The sequence below is a fragment of the Perognathus longimembris genome, chromosome 7 (assembly GCF_023159225.1).
Source record: "Perognathus longimembris pacificus isolate PPM17 chromosome 7, ASM2315922v1, whole genome shotgun sequence".
Lineage (NCBI taxonomy): Eukaryota > Metazoa > Chordata > Mammalia > Rodentia > Heteromyidae > Perognathus > Perognathus longimembris.
In genome coordinates this window covers 62,842,152-62,857,856 of record NC_063167.1, presented here as the reverse complement: position 1 = coordinate 62,857,856, position 15,705 = coordinate 62,842,152, and the positions used below count along the sequence as shown (strand labels likewise).

Sequence of the window (15,705 nt, the reverse complement as noted above, 5' to 3'; positions counted from 1 at the left end):
TTTCCACTGCTGGGATCTGGTACCACATGCCTGTAATCCTAACTCTTCAGTAGGCTGAGATCTTAGTGTTGCAGTTCCAAGCCAGCCCAGGCAAAAGAGTCCCATGAGACTCTTATCACCAATTAACTACTCAAAAACAGCCCAAAGTGGAACTGTGGCTCAAGTAGGCCCAGAGTTCAAGTTCCAGGACTGACAAAACAAGAAAAATTCTATCCCCTGAAATAAGTATAAATTTTAAGAAAGAGAACAATGTCCTTCATTCTTTATCACATATGAAAAATAATTTGGTTCTTAAGGGTATCTAATCAAAGCAAATCCTAACATTTTGATTGTGTTTTGAAATAATTGGCTCAGTTTGGTTATTCTACTGCTCTAGTTTTGTTTGTTCATTTGTTTGTCTGTTGAATTCAGGGCCTGGTCACTGTTCCTGAGTTTTTGACCCTACCACTTGAGCCACAACTCTATTTCCAACTTTTTCATGACTAATTGTAGATAAGAGAGTCATGGACTTTCCTGCACCAGCTGGCTTCAAACTGAAATCCTCAGATCTCAGCCTCAAGAGAGATTAATTTTAGCTGGAATTATAGGCATGAGCCACTGGCACCCACCGATCTGTTTTTTTAATTCCTTAAAAATATGATACTTTTTATATATGCACATATATTAGAAAGTCTCTAAATAGCTGCAGTGTTCATAATCAGCAATCAGCTACAGTTGAGTGAAAAGTACATCATCATCATTAAAAGGAATCTTGCCACAAAAGGTTGCTATTTTTGGTACTGGGCTCATGGTAATCCACCATTGACATTCACTAATACCATTTAAAACTTCCTTCAAATCCAATTCTGTAAACCAACTGATTAGAAAAAAATGCGAATTAGCTTTAGTACAAGTACTATAATGATTTCAAAAACACCTAAAGTCTAGCTCTGTTCATAACATACATGAGAATTAAAACTGCATTTCTTTTTGTTCTGATTAAACCAGCTTGGTATATTATCAAGAATTTGTTTCTTTGGGCAAAGAATCAATACATGCGCCTATCATATGTCTTGTTCATCATTATAAAAGCAAGAGTTAGAAGGTATAGTCTCTAGCTTATCTCTCTCTTTCATTAACTAGAGTGTTTCATAGTTTCATCTCAGTAGGCCTTGACTATTATTTCATGGAAACAGAGCAGGGAATGGTTCCTTTCACAAACAAGCCATGTACTTCTCATAAAGAACCATATAACAATCTTCATCCAAAATATCTATGACTGTGGGCTGGGAATATGGCCCAGTAGCAAGAGTGCTTGCCTTGTGTACATGAAGCCCTGGGTTTGATTCCTCAGCACCACATATATAGAAAAGTCCAGAAGTGGCACTGTGGCTCAAGAGGCAGAGTGCTAGCCTTGAACAAAAAAAAAAAAGAAACCAGGGACAGTGCTCAGGCACTGAGTCCAAGCCCCAGGACTGGCAAAAATAAAAACAACAACAACAAGAAGTATCTATGATGTCATCTTCACTCCCTGGAAGTTTTCCCAGGAATTTTATTCCTACTATCAAAGGGAGGAAAGGGTTCTGGGTTGGGGCAAATGTTATGCAAAGGACCTCTGAGCAGTAAGGGAACTGCACTCCATTTCTTTCCATGATTGAAGTTCTCCCAAACACGTGCTGGAGAAGGAAGCTGAGATCTGAGAGTCATGGTCCAAAACCAATCAGGACAGGAATGTCTATGAGACTTTTGTATCCAATTAACCACCAAAAAGGCAGAAATGGATCAGTGGCTTAAGTGGTAGAGCACTAGCCTTGGGCACAAAAACTCAGAGATAGCATCCAGGCTCTAAGTTCAAGTCCCATTATACGCAAAAACCAAAACCAAAAGTTCTACCATTAATTTTGTCCATAAACTCAACCTCATGAAGACTAGAGTAGTAGAAAGACTTAGAATCAGGGACTGTTCAAGTGCTACCTAAAAATTACATTGAGCCACCAGAAGACCTGCTCTGTCTACCAGACACTAGCTAGAGAATGGAATGCTTTTCTGTGAATTCTCACAACCCTGTGAGGTCAGTGCTAGGCTTCCTTTTACCCCCAAGGAAACTAAGGCTCTGAGAGGTTAATATTCTACACATTTCTGATACTGATCTGCAAAGTAAAAAGGTTGCATTACTTAGTCTTTATGATTATCCTCCCATGTTTTCATTCTTATTTTCTCTTTTCCCAGAATTTTCCTTTTGTTTTCTTTTTTTTTTTTTTTTTTTTTTTTTTTTTTTGCCATGATGCTGGAATTCAAACACAGGCTAAGGACATACTGAGCCCATTGCAGTTTTTTCTTTGTTGCTGTTGCTTTGAGTTTAGTTGTTTTATTTTCCTTTTCTATTCCCCGATGATTAATATTTTTGTTTGAAGATTCATTTAAATTCCTCAATAACAATAATTTCTATTTACTTATACTATGTGCATCTCCCTACTTGAATAACACTGTAGTAAAAACAATAATTATATAGAGCTGTAGAAACATCTATTTCCCTAAGTTCAGAAAATATGCAGTCACACCTTCTGGCTGCAGTTTTTCCTCTCTTCATTTTAGAAGTTAACATTTGCTCATGCCCTGGTTTCAATTTAATTCATTCAATAAACATTTATTGATGAGTCACTATCTAGAGTTACTTTAGGGGCTGGTGACACAAAGAAAAAGATTTCATCTTAACTGTTAAAGGCTTTTGGTTTAAATTACTAAGTTATGTTATTATTATAACTTTTAACTTCCAAAGTCATTCAAATGAAATCTCATATGAAGGAATAACAGAATTTCTGAGTTCTATGACAAATGGATTAAAATATTAACCTAAAATGAATTATTGTATGCAATAACCTAGTGGTGTGTTGGAGCCACTCTTTCAGGCTCAGGAGGACCTATTGTCAGACTTTTTCTTAGTCCATTACCAGTGACATGGTCTGGCAGTATGAAAACTATGGTGGGAATGTTTCTACCATGGAAATTAGAAAATGCTGTAAATCATGATTACACATACACACACAAATAAAATCTCTAACAGTGGTTAAAGATTTACCAAGACACCACCAACTGGGCACTTACATTCTAAGAAAAGTAGTTTTCTCAGGTTAACTTTCCACATATTTCTCCAAACTAAAAATTTCTAAACTTCAACATTTTATGACCTGAATATTACTTCCATGTTATTAGTTGGAGTTCGGCATTGGGAAAGTTCAGATGAACTTCCTTCATTTACTGAGCTCAGAAGCCACCCATATCATCACCATTCACTGTCTGAATGACCCAGGGTGGACAAGTGCACAAACAATTGGCCCAGGATTGCCTATTGGTTTCAAAGGATGGAATGGGCAGATTTTTGAGGAAAACACTCTACTTGAACCTGAAGTGCTTTCAGATGACTGCAAGGTAAGAGAAGGGAACTTTGGGGATTGTGCAATGTGATTTAGAGAAAACTGTAAAATGAGGACAGTAAGACTTTAATTACAAACTGAAAATATAGAAAGATGTTTTCATGTGCCTGTCATAACCATCTTTTTCAAAATTATTTTCTCATTTTTGTCAACTTTTGCTAAACCAACTGGTTACTTTTACATGTACAGAATATATTTAAGTTAAATTCTATTCTTATGACACAATTATATCTGGATGGATAGACAGACAGAACATATATGTTGGTTTCTTTATGTGTTTTCATGGCTCTAATCACTGCATGGAAGACAAGTTATAGAAGCAAGGTGTTTTTTTCATTTTACCAGACTCTGTATAGTTAAGTATAAATATAGTTGTAGATTGACTGGCTCAATCAATTTAGCTAAATTTTCTTATTAAAATAATTGATATTTAAAAATCCATTATTTTAAAACTTATTTTCATGAAACAAATATTGTCTACCTATAGTCTAAATAGACAAACTCTGGCCCACTATCTGTTTTGGGAAATAAATTGTCATGAGAATACAGCTAAACTCATTTATCTACTTACTATCTATAGTTACCATCAAAACCTAGGATACTTTGTCTAGTTTGTTTTTTGTGGCTTGAACTCATGCTGGCTAAGCTAATGGCTATACCACTTAAACCATGCCACAGTCCTTTTGGTTTAGTTTGTTTTTTAAGATAAGGCCTCATGCTTTTTCCCAGGCTAGCCTTATACTATAATCTTCCAGCCCAGTAGCTGGTATTTATAGGCATAGATTACCATGCCTGGACTTATCGGGTCCTTCAGAGAAGACTTTTGTAACCCTGTTAGGAGAAATAAAGTGGTTTACTTCATGTATTAATCATTAATTACTGTAAGTAGCTTCATTTCTTGCCCTTGTGTGGTATGAAGTTTGTAACATTTCATTTCCAAACAGTATTTGGGGATTTTAAAAATCTTAAGTAAATAATCATAAGTATCTGACTCCTATTCTCTATAGTGGAAGAGGTCAGTATAACCAACAAATTTTTATAACTGGTAGTCTTTACCAGAAACTTTCAGTGGTGTACTAGTACCTCTGAGACATCTTCCAAACTGACCAATCACAGTCAGTACTTACAACAATCAGGTTCCAGCCTACCTTTCTAGCTAAAGCTCTCACTGGCTGTGCTAAACTATTGTCAGGATGATCTGTTGTAATAATAATTAATAATAATAATAGCAATTACTACTTCTATTACTCATTATATGAGTGGATATGCAATACATATGTTATTTAATCACAACAGCTTTGTAAAGAAAGATGAGTCTCATTCCATAGGTAAGAAAGTGAAAGCAGAGAGGTAAATAATTTGCATAAGGTCCTGCAGTTTAGTGGAGAAACAAGAAATCAATTCCATACAGACCCAGTCCCAAAGCCCATGACTCACAGTAGTGACTTTTCATTGAAATTTCATGTAATCTCCAATCCTGTGATATTGTTTTTATTTTTCTTCCATCTATATATGACAAAAGCAGTAGTACCTGGTTTTCTATTTAACTCTGTCCCACCACCTTGTGTTTACCATCTTTTGGTGCCTTTCCTTCTCTATGAAACATCCTTCTCAATCTCTCTAACCGAGTGAAAGATTCAAACACACTTTGAAGCTCATCTTTTGCATTTTTCCTGACTACTCTGGTTAGAGAAAAATGAATTTGTTACTCCTTGCCAATATGATTTAAACTTCATTCACAATGCATCCTTTTATGATATTTGTTTGTTTCATACTTCTCCAACTAGTTTTATAAACTGCTTCAGAAGGCAGAATTAATTTCCTAGCCTGTACATTTCCCAAACTCTATAAGAAAATTTGTGCTTTTGTATTATCTAACGATGCAATGTACTTTGTGCTCAATAGATATTACTTGAAAGATGTAATGACCTAATAATATCTTACACAAAGAATTCTAGGTCTAGTTATCATGCCAAGCTTACGACACTAGAAAAATTACTGATTTTCAGAGATTTTCCACAACCTTAATTCTAATCTAAAAGTTACACTTGAAATAATCTATAAAGATCCTCAAATTTCAAAGTTCATTCTGTAACAATGCTGTAAGTAAGCTTCTGAATAAAACTTACCACAAAACTAGTAAAATGTTTTCCCTTATTTTGTTTTGTTAAATCTTCCTCAGAGGATTTGTTATGCTTTGTTTCCATTGAGTTTATCAGTACTAACAGAGTATATAAAGACATGAGAAACTTAAAGAAAGGGGGAAACTATATAAAACTATATAAATGGAAAGCCACCAAATGAAAAAATAGAAAAATGATGATTGGACCTGTTATACTTGAAATACTTATTGAGGTGATTCTGTTTATTTCTACCTAAATCACAGAGGTTCAGATAACTCATTCCTTTTCACCCAAGAAAAATGCCTACCCTTAAGAATTAGTCAAAAACACAGTAACAGAGAACAGATAGGATTCTTCATAGTAGACGTTAAATTCTTATCTGGTGTGAAGATCCATACAAAACACAAACAAAAAATTCTGGCATTAGACTCTAGAAGTGAAAAAAAATTGAAATGCAATGCCACTAAAAATAAATGAACAGGTACAGATTTCCAGTTATTGATAGTAATTGTTACAATATATTGAGTACTATTTCAAATATTTTCTATTGTCTTTAAACCTTGAATCCACATTTTCTATCAAGAGCATTATCTGTTGAGGATGACTGCTAAATACATGCTACATACAACAGAATTTTGTTCTTATTTTACAGATTCAAGATGGCAGCTGGCATAAGGCAAAGTTCCTTTTTCACACCCAGGACCCTAATCAACTTCCAGTAGTTGAAGTACAAAAACTTTCTCATTTCAAAAAAGAACAAAAATATTACATTGAAAGTAGTTCTGTATGCTTTCTCTAGTCTCTGGATTAGTTTAGAATTCATACTGTTGGCCAGGTAATTGCTGCAGAAAGAAAAATATAGTCAGAATGATGCTGTCATTCATTATGAAATGCACAAAATAAAGATATTGGCTATATCATAAAAAAATCTCAGGAAGAAAAGAGTTCCTCCTAAGAAGGAAAAAAAGGCATTTTTAAAAGACTATGGATGATAAAGTATTTAATTCTTTAAAAAATGTTTTTTATTAATCTGAGCTTTCTTAGAGAATTCCCTATAAACTTGGAATTTTTCAGGGTAATTATATATATATATGTATATGTATATATATGTATATGTATATATATAGATAGATTTTTTTTTGGTCTGAGAGCGAAGTACCCATTAGACAGCTGGAGATACAGAACACTGTGGAGCAATACTGGCTAATGCTCCCAAATGTGCAATGTTTCTGTCTAAAAATTGTAAGCCACAGTCTAATACGTCTCATTTTCCCAAACACTAAGCTGTATCCAGGTCCCCATGGACATGTACATCTTAGCCGATGGTACACTACCTCTTATGTGTTGCCGTTTTGTGTTGCTTGGTGCTCTTTCTAAAACAAGGTGCTTGTGGCTTTCATAATCTATTTTATTTCCTTTTTTCATCTTTGTCATTAAGAGTGTATGTACTGGTTACATCAAGATATGTTTTGATTGTTAGTACTTATTTTAATTTGTTCAGTCCCACATACTTAGTAAAAATTAAACAATTATTTATGTGAAGTCTTTGTTTTATTTTAAAATTCTCTTCATATATATGGAACAAAGCCAGCCTCTTGTTGCCTATGTGTATACACAAGAAATCGGGGGGGGGGGGGTCCTTTGTCTTTATTTTATCTTTTAACTTGTTGTAAAAAAATATTTCAGGCCAACTACATCTGTGGTAGGTTTAAGTTACAAGTTAGGGGTTGTGATATACTATTATAAAAATCCATGATCATCTGGAATGATACTTTCTTTGTGTATATATTGTGTAAAGTTTTAATTCAGCAAGTATTTTGAAATTGCTGCTGTTTTAAATTATAAAAACTTTATTTCTGCTTTGTAGAAAATATATGTGGCACAGTAATCATTGAGTTTCTTTCATTGTTCTCAAGTTTAATGTGTTGGTACTTAAAAGAATTTTATTTCACCAGTCTTAAAAGAAACATCCAGGAAAAAAGTCTTTTGCCAGTGGGCTCAACCAGTTCAGTCTTTCCTTGTTGTCAGAGAAATGTTAACACAATTTTAAAAGAAAATATTATACCTCTTCTATATAAAAAGCATGCTCTTCTATTATAAACATACTTTAAGCTACAGCATACCACAGTTACTTATCTGTAATAAAAATGTGTTTTAAATCATTCTGGTTTTGTTTTATTTTGTTACCATAAACTTTTATTACTTATGATAACCCTTCTGGTATTCTATATTATATATACTTACATTTGTAGAAAATATGTTAATATAAGGATTGTTGAGCTTATTTCCCTATTTTACAAATGAGGCCATAATACATATGCTTTACACATATGGTCAAATGGAAAACCAATGCAATAGCAATACTTAGAAGACATTTTGCTGTAAACCAACTGTACAAGTTGGGGGGTGGGAGAGAATTGGGGAGAGAAGGAGGAGAAAAATGTGGGAGGAGGTAACAAGTTTGCTAAGAAATCTACTCACTGTCTTACATATGAAACTAATCCCTCTGTACATCACTTTGACAATAAATAATTAATTTTTTAAAAGAAAGGAAAACAAAGATATTAAACACTTCTTCATGTATCTATTGGTCATTCTTATGGCCTCTTCAGAGAAGTCTCTCGTTAAGTCTTTAGCCCACTTGTTGATGGGGTGGTTGTTTCTTTGAGGATTTGTTTTTGGGGAATTTTTTTGAGCTGTAAGTATATTTTAGGCATGAGGCCCTTGTCTGTGGTGTGGCTTGTGAAGATGTTCTCTTATATTGCTAGCTATGTCCTTTGCCATTCAGAATGTCTGCAGTTTAATACAATCCCATTTATCCAACCTTTCTTTGATTTGTTGTGATTCTGGGTCTTTATCGAGGAAGTTTCAACCTGTACTAAGGAGCCCTAGTGTGTGCCCTATTCCTTCCTGCAATATTTTCAGGGTATCTGCTTTTACCTCAAGGTCTTTGCTGTATTTGGAGTTGATTCTGGTGCAGGACGATATACAAGGATCTAGTTTTCTACACATGTTTAACCAATTTTGCTGACACCGTTTGTTGAACAGGCTATGTTTCTTCCATCCTGTTTTTTTGTTTTGTCTTGTTTTGGGGGGGGGGGGGGCTTCCTTATCACAGATTTGGTGGCCTTAAGTCTGTAGGTTCCTTTCTGGGTCCTCAGTTCTATTCCATTGGTCCACAGACCTTTTCTTGTGCCATTACCAAGCTATTTTTATTACTATGGCTTTGTAATAGAGTTTGAAGTGTGGTATGGATATTCCTCTAGCACTGTTCTTCCTGCTAAGGATTGTTTTATTGTTCCATATGAATTTTTGGATTGCTTCTTCTATTTCTTTAAAAAATGAAGTTGGGATACTGATGGGTATTGCACTGAATTTGTATATAGCCTTTGGCAATATTGCCATTTTCACAATGTTAATCCTCCCAATCCAGGAGTAAGGAAGGTTATTCCATTTCCACATATCTGCTTTAATTTCCTTTTTCAGATTTTTTAAGTTTTCATTGTAGAGGTCCTTCACTTCTTTGGTTAAGTTGATTTCTAAGTATTTGAATTTTTATTGACATTATTACAAAATGACTTGCTTTCCTGATTTCAGCCTTACTCTTTTCATTGTTGGCATATAGAACAGCTACTGATTTTTGTCAGTTAATTTTATACCCTGCTACTTTGCCAAAGTTTCATATCAGCTCAAGTAAGTTGGAAGTAGAATCTGTGGGATTGTCTAAATACAGGATCAGTGACATTGAATTTCATAGTGAACTTTTAAAATGACACCCAAAACAGTCAACTGGAGAAAATGATAATGCTTCCATCAGAAAGAATGACATCACCCCATTTGTAAAGAAATGGAAAGACTTGGAAAAAATCATATTAAGTGAAATGAGCCAGACCGAAAGAAACATAGATTCCATAGTTAGTATATGCTTAGAATAGTCCTAGCAGAGAATCACAATATCTCAGTAGCTATGTACATATGGTCATAGAAGATGAAGCAAAGTGAAATGAACTACAAGGTATAGAAACAAAAGATTTCTCATTGTTGTTGTTGTTTTTAATGTACTATGTGAACCTATTTCTTTTCTGTTTCATTTTTCTTTCCTTTGGTTTACCCTCTGTTGCCAATGTATTTGATTTTGGTACCCTGGGTATTATATACACATTTATCTGAACTAGGGAAGGGAAGGGGAACATCAAACTGGTGAGACAAAGAATAAAGGGTGAACAATGCAATAGTAATACTCATAAGACAATATGTTGGAAATGTGGGAGAAGACTGAGAGGGAGGGAAGGTGGGAGAAAAATTAGGGAGGGTAATAAGTATGACAAGAAATATACTCATTATCTTATGTATGTAACTGAAACACCTCTGTACATCACCTTGGCAATAAATTAAATTTAAAAAGAGAAAATGATAAATTGGACTACATAGCAAAAAAAAATCTTATACATTAAGGGATACTATCAAGAAAAAAGTAGAATCTCAGCCAGGCACAAGTGTCTCACATGTGTAGTCCTAAACTACTCTCAAAGCTGAGAACTGGGGGTTGTGGTTCCAAACTAGCCCAGGAAAGAAAGTCTATGAGACATTTATCTTCAACTAACTATCATAAAGCCAGAAGTGGAGCTGTGACTCCACTTCTGTATAGAGCAGTAGCCTTGAGAAAAAAAAAAAAGCTCAGTGACAGTGACCAGGCCCTGAGTTCAGGGAAGGAAAGAAGGAAGGAAGAAAAAGGGAGGGAGGGAGGGAGGAAGGAAGAAAGGAAGGAAGGAAGGAAGGAAGGAAGGAAGGAAGGAAGGAAGGAAGGAAGGAAGCAAGGAAGGAAGGAAGGAAGGAAGGAAGGAGAGATGAAGCTGCTGCTAATTCCTGGTTATTAGTGTCAGAATTGACTTAAATTGTTGAACATCCAAATTGGTGTCTGAAAAATTGGTCATGTTAAAAAACACCCTAGAATTATACCCATTAGGAAGATTATTATGTGGAGAATATATATTATATATATATATATACATAGAGAGAGAGAGATAATAAAGTGAAAAGAATTCACAAAGCTGTGCAGAAATCAAAAGCCCTATGCATAACTGATGGAAACATAAAATGCTAGGGCCCTGTGGAAAATAGTTTGGCAGTTCCTTAAAATTTAACTGGAATTACTATGTCATCCAGAAATTTTATTTCTAGGTATATACCCAAATAACTGAAAGTAGGGACTCAAACAGGTACCCATACACCAATATTCATAGACGTATTATTCACAATAGCTTAGAGATAAAAGGAGCCCAAATGTTAATCAACACATGAATAGAAGAAAAATGCTTTATATTCACACAGTAGAATATTGTTCAGTCTTGTGAAATAATAAAGTGCTGATATATGTTAACCTATGAATAAACCTTGAAAATACTAAGCCAATTGAAATTAATCCACACATAAAATGACAAATATTGTAAGATTCCATTCCTGTTTCAATTTATTCCCTTGAGATTATAGGAGGTAGAATGGGAATTAGCTAATTCCCTTCCTATTCCTCTAGGATGACAACCAAGTTCTAGAGATAGCTGGGTAAATAAATATGCCAATGCCACTGATTAAAATAATTGATCTTGTTATGTATATTTGATGTAGAATTTAAAATAAGGGTATACTAAAGATGGCTGATTGCTTGTTTGAAGATTAAAGTATTTTCAGAGATTGATTCTAAATGAAAAGGCCACATATCTATATTTAGTTTCATAGATACATATATCTAGTTTCATATACATGCATCTAGTTTTAGTCCACATGCTAAACTTTCTATTCCAAAGTAATAACTTTACTCAGAGACATGGCATTTCTAGATAATATTTAAGAAATATGTATATAGGTGGAGGTAGGAGGATTGGATTGCAGTTCCAAACCAGCTTACAAAAACAGCATTAGACCTTGTCTAAAAACAAACTAAAACAAAAGAACAGAAGGGGGAGCATGATTCAAGTGGTAGAGCACTTGCTAGAGCAGGAAGCTCAGAGTTCAATTACCCATTACCACATAAACAAAAAAAGAATTATATAGGGAGAGAACACAATAAGGATGATTTTGAAATGTGTCTTAAGTATCCATCCTGTAAACTGCTGTTCATCATCATCACATCACCATCATCATTCAAGATTTGGTTGTTCCATGATAAGAATCACCAGAAAAGTTGGCTCTGGATCCCTTAATGAACGTATTTACCTGTTCTAAAGGCATGCCACCCCCATAATTTGTTTTGTAAATGCATATATTGAATATAAACCTTTTTTAATGAAATATAGTTGTATCTATATATAACTGAAAACTCTGCTGAGATTTTCTCCTCATTCTTGTATAACAATAACATAGAAATAATTGTGCTCCTCATAAGTTAAACATCAAAGATAATTTTTTTTTTTGGCCAGTCCTGGGCCTTGAACTCAGGGCCTGAGCACTGTCCCTGGTTTCTTTTTGCTCAAGGCTAGCACTCTGCCACTTGAGCCACAGCGCCACTTCTGGCCGTTTTCTGTATATGTGGTGCTGGGGAATCGAACCCAGGGCCTCATGTATACAAGGCAAGCCCTCTTGCCACTAGGCCATATCCCCAGCCCCAGATAATTTTTTTTTCAAGCAAAAAGATGCATTTACCAGGGAAGCAAAAAGTATACTGACTGGCCAGGGTCACAGCCCAGACTTGGGAGCTGGAACCGCAACCATAAAAAGCAGGCTGGCGGGCCAGGGCTGCAGCACAGACTCAAGAGCAGGGACCATGCACCCCAGGCCATGCTCAGGGTCAGGTTATAAAGGCAAACACCACATGGTCAAGCCTGCCACAGGCAGGTGGCCAATGAGGTTACAAAACTTACAGAGCATGCCAGGCCACATGCAGGTGGCCAATGGAGTTACAATCTGCCTCAAAGTATCTGTTTGAACCAACCTATCATTCTAGTTAGAATTGGTGCATGGATTTGGCAGGGCTCACATGATGCAGGTGGATACGCCTACTCATGGGAGGGCACAGGTTTATCCTTGAAACTTCCATGCCTCAGGTGGTCAAGCAGTTTACACAATCTTATCACAGTGAAGGGGAACTTCCCTGGATTGGCCAGGGCCGGGGATTTTAGTGAAGATGGAGTAAGCTTCTGCTCTCTTTAACTAATCTGAGATGGAGTCAATCTGACATGCCTCAACAGCCAATGATGGCACTGGCCAGATCTGACCTCCATATTACATTCCCCCCTTTTATTTTCTTGTACATAAAAATCAAATAATTGATTTCTCTTTTGGAGAGCTTAATCTTGCCTGGACTGTAAAGTGACTATGTTGTGCCAAGTCGCGAGACGACCCCCATGAAGGCCACCGAGACTCAGACGTTCCAAAATGCAAAAGCAAGGCAAGGCTATATTTAAGCGAGCTGCAACTTGGGCCTCATCCTACCCACCGACACAGCGGAGGTTAGGAGGGAGCCCCGAGCTGTGATTACACAGGGCTTATAAAGGCAAAAAACAAAGTTACAACAATCAGGTGTTCAAGCAAGCACCCCTTTTTCTCTTTGGTACCTTGGGAGCCAATCATGGCTCCATTCTGTCCATTTCAATGGCTTGCATGTCTAGGGGATGATATAGAGATAAGGCATGGGCCAGTAGGGCCCAAAGTAGTAACCAAAAACAACTCTGGTCCCTTGGTTTTAAAGGGGGGGGGGGGCTGATGGGTGAAGATCATCCATCTTCTGTAACTTCTTCAGGCTTACTGAGGGGCATTGACCTTACCTAGCCAGGAACCTATAGCCGTAGTCTACTTCACCAAGGGACTGCAGGATTACTGCAAACTGAAAATTAACTTTCAGCTATACAGACTTACCATTAGCTGTATAGTGTTTAGTATCCAAATGTAAGCAACAAAATAATACATAAACTTCTCAGCTGTGCTCTAAGGGTCAGGTGGCTATACCCGTATTCCTGAGCAAGCCCAAAACTACCTAAAATAAGGGGGTCACCTCACTTTGGAGTGAGCTGCCAAAATAGCATCAACACTAGCCAGGGTAGAAGGCAAAAAGACAATTATAACAATGTTCAGGGCTGGGGATATGGCCTATTGGCAAGAGTTCTCGCCTCGTATACATGAAGCCCAGGGTTCAATTCCCCAGCACCACATATACAGAAAATGGCCAGAAGTGGCACTGTGGCTCAAGTGGCAGAGTGCTAGCCTTGAGCAAAAAGAAGCCAGGGACAGTGCTCAGACCCTGAGTCCAAGCCCCCAGGACTGGCAAAACAAAAAACAAACAAAAAAAAAAAACAATGTTCAGTTTAACTTTCTTTTCTTGAGGTGAAGGCGAAGCAGCTGAGTTGGGTGCTTGGAGACCTTCCATGTTCCACCACGGTAGTTGTCGTCCAGGGCAAAGGGGTCAGCTAGCCTGGCGTGGGAGCAATGGACCCAAGTGGCGATGCCGTCTACCTTGAGGGCAGTGGGAGTAGTCAGTAGCACCACGTATGGTCCCTTCCACCGTGGTTCTAGGGATTTGGGGTTATGCCTCCGGATGAACACCCAGTCCCCTGGTCTGAATAAATGTGGGGTAGGGACAGAAGCAGAATCATATAATGCCTTAAGTTGGGGCCACATATGCTTGTGTACGAGCTGCAAATAATCAAGTTTACACAAAAATTCAGCATCATCCAAATCAGCAAGCAATTCAGTCTGAAGGCTAGGGATAATGGGCGGGGGGTACCTGTACATTATTTCAAAAGGAGTAAAGCCAAGCTGATAGGGAGAATTTCTTACTCTAAGCAGAGCAAAAGGAAGAAGTGACACCCAGTCTGCGCCAGTCTCTAAGGCCAATTTAGTTAAGGTCTCTTTTAGAGTTCGATTTATTCTCTCTACCTGTCCTGAACTCTGGGGTCTATAAGCACAATGCAATTTCCAATCTGTCCCCAGTGCAGTGGCTATTCCCTGACTTACTTTTGAGACGAAGGGCGGTCCGTTGTCCGACCCAGTGGTGGATGGGAAGCCATACCTGGGTAGGATTTCTTCCAGGATCTTCTTAGCCACTACATTCGCAGTCTCATGCTTGGTTGGATAGGCTTCAACCCATCCTGAAAAGGTGTCTACAAAAACTAGCAAATATTTGTATCCAAATTTTCCAGGTATTGGGGCTGGGGATATGGCCTAGTGGCAAGAGTGCTTGCCTTGTATACATGAGGCCGTGGGTTCGATTCCCCAGCACCACATATACAGAAAACGGCCAGAAGTGGCGCTGTGGCTCAAGTGGCAGAGTGCTAGCCTTGAGCAAGAAGAAGCCAGGGACAGTGCTCAGGCCCTGAGTCCAGGGCCCAGGACTAGCCAAAAAAAAAAAAAAAAAAAATTTTCCAGGTTTAATTTCTGTGAAATCTACTTCCCAATACACACCTGGCCTATCCCCACAGAGGCGAGCTCCTTTAGTAACTGGTTGATTGGGGGCATTGGTGAACTGACAGGCCTTACAAATTTTAACAATATTTTCAATAAGTTGATCTCCTTTCTAATTTTCACTTTGGAGTGTCGAAGCAAGTCCTGCATTCTTCGGGTTCCCATGTGAGAAGCTTAGTGGATTCTCTTAAGTATCCCCTTACCCAGCCCTTGTGGCAAGATAAGTTTCCCTTCACAAGTTTTCCACCAGTCATTGTTTCCTTCTCTGTCCGGGGTTTTGTGGGCCATGGGAATTTTCTTTATCCACTCCAAGTCTTCTTGGGAATACTGGGGCACAGGAGGCAAAGCTCGTGGCCCTGGGTCTACTAGAGTCAATACTTCTCTGGGCTGAAGGGCTGCTTCCTTAGCTGCCTGGTCGGCCAGATTATTCCCTCTAGTCACTGAATCAACTCCCTTTTGATGACCCAAACAGTGCATAATGGCAATCTTTGTTGGTTCCCATAGGGCCCGGATGAGGCTTAAAATCTCCTGCTTGTTTCTAATGGCCTTTCCTTTGGCTGTCAGTATCCCCCTCTCTTGGTATTCATGTCAAGTAGGCCTAAGGCAGGGGCTTCCAGAAGGCTTTTCTAGATTGCCTCAAAGGCTTTTTGCATCTGCTCAGTCCAATGAAATTCTGGGAGGTTTTTGGTGGCTTCATATAGAAGCTTGGCCATCTCAGTGAACCCAGGTATCCACAGCCGGCAAAAGCCTGCTGTTCCCAGGAACTCTGACTTGTC

General features: G+C 37.6%; 1 protein-coding gene across 1 annotated transcript in view; it reads left to right on the top strand.

Annotated features, from left to right (window-relative positions):
• Col24a1 (collagen type XXIV alpha 1 chain) overlaps positions 1–6,692 on the top strand; it is a 265,766-nt gene extending 259,074 nt beyond the window's left edge. Inside the window, exons 58-60 of the mRNA XM_048352139.1 lie at positions 3,193–3,408; positions 6,189–6,629; positions 6,664–6,692. Of these exons, the coding sequence (XP_048208096.1) occupies positions 3,193–3,408; positions 6,189–6,335 (363 nt within the window). The 3' untranslated portion in view covers positions 6,336–6,629; positions 6,664–6,692. The remainder of the gene's footprint in view (positions 1–3,192; positions 3,409–6,188; positions 6,630–6,663) is intronic.
• The last annotated feature ends 9,013 nt before the right edge of the window (positions 6,693–15,705 follow it).